This window comes from Carassius carassius, chromosome 17 (genome assembly GCF_963082965.1).
Source record: "Carassius carassius chromosome 17, fCarCar2.1, whole genome shotgun sequence".
Classification (NCBI taxonomy): Eukaryota; Metazoa; Chordata; class Actinopteri; order Cypriniformes; family Cyprinidae; genus Carassius; species Carassius carassius.
The window spans coordinates 17,045,477-17,052,726 of record NC_081771.1 but is presented as its reverse complement, the minus strand read 5'-3'; the positions used below and the strand labels follow the sequence as shown (position 1 = coordinate 17,052,726).

General features: G+C 35.7%; 1 protein-coding gene across 3 annotated transcripts in view; it reads left to right on the top strand.

The window, feature by feature from the left end:
- Window positions 1–1,046: 1,046 nt before the first annotated feature.
- Window positions 1,047–7,250, top strand: part of LOC132161232 (ras-related protein Rab-6B-like) — a 103,640-nt gene continuing 97,436 nt past the window's right edge. Inside the window, exon 1 of one of the 3 annotated variants that reach the window (XM_059571150.1) lies at window positions 1,047–1,291. In XM_059571150.1, the coding sequence (XP_059427133.1) occupies window positions 1,222–1,291 (70 nt within the window). In that variant the 5' untranslated portion in view covers window positions 1,047–1,221. The remainder of the gene's footprint in view (window positions 1,292–7,250) is intronic. The other 2 variants (XM_059571151.1, XM_059571149.1) reach the window with 2 other exon arrangements.

Here is a 7,250-nt window from a genome sequence, read left to right as displayed (position 1 = left end):
TACTTTTTTTTGTGCCACGGTTCTAAATGCATTGGACAACATAATGAATGAGTAATAAAAAAAGACTTTCTGATAAGTCTTTATTATTCAATATGTAACATGTATTTACCAATGTATAAGTTATTTCAAATATAACATTTGTTCACAATTTGTTGCTTTTTTACTTTGCCATTTGGCTGATCTTTAATGAAAGTCCATTTCTGACACATAAGATATATATAGTACTGTATATATATATATATAGAGAGAGAGAGAGAGAGAGATAAATATATATATAGTCTTAATTGACTTTTTCTTGCAATTTTGACACTTCATCTCATGATGATGACTTAATATCTCATAATGTCAACTTTTATCTCATAAATATAGTATTTTTTATGTAAATTATGAAAAGTCACAATTGTGATTTGCAAACCCATGATTTCAGTGCATGTTGTTTCGACTAAAAGAACACTATGGCACAGCTCTCCTTTCTTTACATATATGGACAAATTTATGAAGCTCACAATGTAGTAAATACAGAAGAAAAAAAAAATATTTTAGGAGATGCACATATTGCATTTGGTGGTTGTCCAATTTCATCTGATATTATACTAGATATTATTTATCATTAATGTTATTAAAGTTACTTAGTTATGTAAACAAATTCAGCAAATTTGCACAATTCTAAATTATTCGTAATTGGTTAGTTATTGTAATCTATTAATTTTCTCTTTTATTATCAAAATGGGAATTCTTTCCGAGTACCCCCCGGTTGGGAATTACTGATCACACAAGCAGATTTTAGATTAACAGCTCTGAGATTTACCCACTACTCAACCCCAAGCACTAACCAATTAACAAATAAATCAAGCAAAGTCAAGATATGCCAGTAATAACATATATAGATGGTCTATATATATAATCAAAAGCAGACTCTCCAGAGCTTACGGTGGACGATATAGCATGACGTCATGTGCTCTTGCTGATATAGCATGACGTCACGCTCCGTGGGTTGATACAGCATCACGTCTTGTATGTGCGCGCGGGAGAGAGAGAGAGAGAGAGAGAGAGAGCGGGAGAGGTGAGGCCGCGCATGCGCAGCAGCTACCCAGCCTGACAGCGGATCCAGTGCAGCATTCCCGTTTCCAAACGCACAGGAGCGCCGCTTTTTCCATCGCGCTGCCCCATCCAGACGTTCACACCGGTGGGAACACGCTGTTAAAAAACAAGCCCTCAAACATGTCTGTGAGTAATGACTTTGGAAACCCTTTAAGGAAATTCAAACTCGTCTTTCTTGGAGAGCAAAGCGGTGAGTGTCATATTGGGAAGTTTGAAGCATTATTATTGATTATTTACAGGCGTATGTATACACCTGCTTGACTTGAACATGATGATGAAATTTTATTAAACATCAGATTCATAGGCCAGTGGATCTAGTGTGGCTTGTTATTTAATCTGTTATGGGATTCAAATATTTAATTTAATTAAAGTAAAACAATTTCGTGTAAATAACCAATCAGTTATTAAATTATCAGCCTTTCTGTGGTTTTGTATTTGTTTCCTTCAGATATTTATTGCTGAAATGGCAAATTGGCCATTTATTTAAATGTATTAAGCGTCACTTCAGCTTATTATCAAGTTTAAAGCTATTTAATTCATTTTTATTTCATAATATTGGTTTGATGTTTTTTTATGTAAAAATATAAACTATTGATGGAGAAAACTGGATTTCATGAATTTAAACAGTAATGGGTTATGTACTGCAGTCAAACATCTAAAGTCTTTGTTGTTTTTAATAATGTGCAATCAAGATTGCATAAAAGTTTCATAAAGGTCCATTTGAATGCATTGGGATACTCCAGCGTTGTGTAAAATGTAGCTTGTGCACTTACAGAACAGAATGAATAAATAAATAAATATTCTGGATGTTGAGACACACCCAGTGTGTGCCATTGAGAGAACTTGAGTAGCTGCAGCCTGCAGGCTCTGCCTGGTTTGTTTCTCTGTGATGACAGTGATGACTAGGTCAGTTATCCATTGGGATGGTTAAATGAGTCCTAGCATTGTGAGTGATGTGAGGAGCTAGGTAAGTTAATGTTTAGCAGGGCAACTCAGTTCTGATTTCCCCTGGCATCCTGCCCCCTGTCGTCATTCAAAACCTCCTACCAGATGAATTAAGCCACCAGAATGTCTTAGCTGTCCTTAGATCTGTGGGACTTAAGTCTGGGAGTGCTCTGCAGAGAGTATGATTCACACTGTGAGAGTAAACAATGGATGCTGCCATGGTACGGAGGCACTGCTTCTCTCCAGGGATTCTGATCCCGGCTTTATTTGCTTGTCTCCATCTGAAGCCTTTCAGAGATGTTGTGAAGTAGCAAAAAGACCCTCCTCACAGCTTTGTGTGGATTTCTCTTGTTGATCCATGCAGAATGTGTATCAGCTTGTGGATCGGTTCCAGACGTTACTTCCATAAACTCAACTTGTTAGGCTGTGGCTGCAGAGATTTACGCGCTGCAAAGAATTCCACATTTTCTTCAGTAAAATTAGAGAGAATGTTTACATATGCACACTTTACTTTTTAAAAAGTTAATTATTTTTAAATGTGTGTCTCTAATGCTCACGCATCACAAAAAAAAAAAGTTATATTGTGAAATATTATAAACATTTTAAATGACTATTCTATTTGAATATATTTTAAAATTGACTTTATTCCTGAAGCTGATTTGTTTGGTAGCCGTTACCAGTGTTGGGTAAGTTACTTTCAAAAAGTAATTAATTACTATTACTAATTACATCATCAATTTGTATTTAAATTACTTTACTAATTACTCTGTCTGAAAAGTAACTTAGTTATTCAATAAGTAACTTAATTATTCAAATTGCTAATTGGGCTACATCTTCAAATCCATATAAACCTTAATAGAAATTAAACTCTTTATTCTTTCAGTTTGAGTCAAACATAGAATAATTTAGCCTTTTAGCTTTAAAACAACTGTGTGATTATGGGCTAGGTCACTTACATCATCATCACTAGAGTGCCAGTCTAATGCTATTCTGAATTTACTTGGTGTGTTGGGTCCAGAAATAAGTTATTGTATATTGTGTGTTGACAATGTATATGAGGAGGGACAGTACCAACATCAAAGGTGCAATGTGTTAGTGTTGAGTGATAATAGAGAGTCATTGTTTGTTTTAAATTATTTCTTTATTGTGGGAGTTTACATTTTATAGCACATGTTTGATCTTACCTGTTTGATCCAATGTTTTGGTGGTGGGTTAGGGTAGTGCGCATATCCGGAATGTACCATTTTACAAAATGGAGGGAAACATGAGTGCTATGAGGTGTTAATGTTTAATGTAAGTTTTTGTGGTGTTATGTTATGCATGTTTGTATCGTGGTTACTATATGTCAGAAGTGAGTTCATGAACTTTAGTTATGTTATTTATGTATTAATGTTAGCTGTGGAAGTCTGTGATGAGTGTTACAGGCAAAGGGTTCTACCCTGAGATAATGGTTTGTCCCAATAGAGTTTGGGCGGGAAAACAGACTATTTAAACAATGGATGGAGCAGGGGGGGGGTTGCATCCTGTGAGAGGATGCAAGCGTTTGAACATGTTTGAGGTGAGACATGCTGTCAAGTTTGGTGGATGTACCACTAGGCATTGTTTAGTGCCAGTTTTGCTGCTCACAGCATTTTTGCTTTTGTTTGTAGCCCCAGTGTATGTATGATTCCATAAGTGTTTTTTTTTGTTGTTTTTTTGTGTGTTCTTTTTCACTTTGAGGACTGCTCCTTGTACAATGCAGCTTCAGAAATAAATCACAACTGCCATTTTGAAAATCACTCCCTTGTGCTGAGCCTTCCTAACTTCTCCCAGGCCTCTCGGCAATTCTATACATGACAAACTGTAATACTTTTTTTTTTTATTGAACCTTCTTTGGTTAACAAATAGAAATACCCTAATAACAACATATCTGAAGGGGGAAAAAAGCTTCAGAAAGGTTAAACAAAACATTTCAGATACGGGAAAGACTGTACCTCACTTTAGGTTCATACGGATTACATAATCAGAGCATATTTTTTTTCGATTTGAATTCGTTCATTTAAAAGTAGACACAAGCTTTCTATAGACATATTTCTCAAGTCTCTGTGTCAAATATTCGCTGACTTTGTGACATGTAGAAAGTTGCTCATGGAGACCTAGACGGCAGAAAGTGCACCCTGTTTGTTTTGTTTAATTTGCAAAAGCACAATGTTTTGTTGTTATTGTCAGTATACACAAATAAAAGTAGGAAATTTTTAGATTCGATAGATTTTAATCTTATCTGTATCTGAGTATTTAAGGTTTTTCTGTGAATCAGGAAATGCTGAAAGTGAATGCGCTGGCGTGCAGAGGGTTAAAGACGCAGCATTAAATTTTATCTTTAGATGCTCAATTAAGATTTCAAATTCAATATTGATTTTGGAACTATTTAAATAATTTACTGCATGTAACGCACGTACTTTAAGTAACTGTAAATACATTTCCTAAAAAATGAGCAGTAATCCATTACTTTATCAGTGGATAAGTAATTTAATTACAGTAACGTGTTACTTAGCGTTACACCCAACACTGGCCGTTACTGCAGTCGTCAGTGTCACATGATCCTTCAGAAATGATTTGGTGCTCAAAAAACATTTCCTGTTATCAGTGTTAAAAAAACATTGTGTTGATGAATGCTTTCAGTGCTTTTGGTGGTAACTGTGATAGATTTGATCAATTTAATATGTCCTTGCTGAAAAAAATATTAAATTACCCAGAACTATTTTATATATTTTTATATTTTATGATCGGCATACAAATAAAGTGCTTCTTATGTTATATATTGTCACCAAATATTGGATTCAATCTTTTTATCAGCTTGTTTTGTTTCTTGTTATAATTTCTTATTTTATTAGCACGCTTTGTATTTCTTTTTGTAAATGAGTGATTGTAGTCCTCATTGATCTGAGCTCATGCACATCAGGTTTTTGAGACAATATTATCAAAATTATTCGCAAATCAATTTTTTTCGCACTCAAAAATGTGTTTAATCCCAGACCAATGACTGATATATGACCAGTCAGTACCCCCCCCCCCCCCCCCCAAAAAAAAAAAAAAAATGAAATAAATAAACCACTATGCTAATTGAAAGAAAACAAGTTGCCAAAAAGACTAAATGCAAGTTTTGGTGATTAATATATCATAAGGAGATTTACCAGCAGTTTTTAAGAGGCCAGCCATTTTTGACCATGAACACCAAATTAGGTAAAGGATTTTCGGTACAGCATAGACCTTAACAACCTTTTGTCTGTCAATCATGACATGCTTAAACACAGGCCTTTTTAAACCGCTGATGTGCTGGCTTATAGTTAGAGCCATCTAGTTCTAGAAAGCCTGCAAGACAGCTGCAATTACTGCCGAAAGGCTTTAATGTGTTACCTGTGACTTAAGGGAGAGATAAGCTGAGAGGATTTGTATTGACCAGCACAGTCATTGAAGTGTGTGTTAGCCAGTATCACTGATAACAACAGTAAACTACAGTGTACTTTTACTGTGTCTGACAATATCAGCCATGTTGCTAATTCATTGGTTTGCATCTCTGTCACTGATTTAGGCGGAGGTAGTCTGATTACAACCTTTGCCAGTAAACAGTATGTCAATAATAATATGTTGTTGATGTTGAGGATGGGCAGCAATGATTCATTCCACATGTTCTTTCTCTCTGCCTCTTATTTCCTTTAGAGACACTTAATGCAACCATTTATAGAGCAATTTGAGACATGGTATTGATTTTTCTCTTCAACTCTTCTTTATGGCTCTTTTTGCCCTTTCTATGTACATCAGCACACATCTGAACAAAGATAAGAGAAGTTGTCATTAGAATGTTAATGCATAATTGAAACGTACATACACCACATATTACTAGATTCCAGTTTGGAGCTTGCTGTATGATCTAGTTCAGTATTTTGCTGCTTTAAAATGAAGTTATTTACTCATCCTCATGTCATTCCAAGCTTGTGTGTTCCACAGTGTTTTTTGGCCATACAATGGAAAAGGGGTTTATTGATGTTTTGGATCTCATTGACTTTTTCATTATATGGACTTTTGACTTCCCCATAAATTTTCCTTAAATGGATTTAAAAACAAAAATGTTCCTTTGTGTTCCACTTAAGAAAAAAGTTTATTAAACATTATTTCAGAATTTCAGTTTTGTGTGTATGTGTGTGTGAGAGAGAGACCTTTCCCTTTTAGGAATCTTGATTTAGTTAATTTATTGATTGATCCTTCTGTGTAAAACATCTGTAATACAAATTTGCACAAATCTTTCTCATATAGGGATATTTAATTGTGACAGTGGGAGGTCAATATCAACAAAGGACAAAAAAGCACCATACAAGTAGTCCATATGACTGGACTGTACAATATGTTCCAAGTCTTTTGATCAAAGAATACACTTAGGCAGTATTTCATGTTATTCTTTACCTCCACTGCAGCCTTTGAACCAAATATGGCTCCTACGATTCAAAAGTAGAATATATTTGCATATCACTATGCATTAGACTAATTCCCTAGGGTCTGATGCCAGTGCACACAAACACTGCAAGCTGAATGCTGTTGAGTGCACATTTCACCTATCTGCCAAATGTGTATAAACATATATTCCTTTGAGTGTAAAGCATAATGTTTTCAGGCTCAAGCCTGCTAATGTCAGCGTATTTCTTAATTACCACACACATTGCAAATGCATAGTCATTACCAGCAATAAGTGCTTGAAATATATGCAAGTCCTATCTGGACTTTGAGTGGCCAGTTTGCACAGACAGCATTTTGTTAAGCATGTGTGGGTTATTACATGATTGAGATTTTAAAAGTGAAGGGACGTAAATGTGGTGCGTGGATGGATGCAATATGGAAACAAAGATAGTGTTGGGACTGCATGTGAATGAAGATAATCCAAAGTGTGGAAAGGAGAATGCCGCCATTCATGGATCTTATTTAAATGGCACTGGATTGGGAAGGCTTTGTGAGAAGCTGTCCAAGGTGCTGAATACCCCTCTTCCCCCCAACCCCCCACCACCCATCCCAACTCCCTCTTCAGGACACATAAGAGATGTTCTGACTTTAGCTTCCTGGTTTGGGTCGTAGAGAAAGGAGGGCTCTGAACAGATCTCCAGTAACTATGAGGAAGATAGTGGAGCGTTATCAGGCTGCAGCACACACTTCGCCACTTCTGAAATCTTTCATGT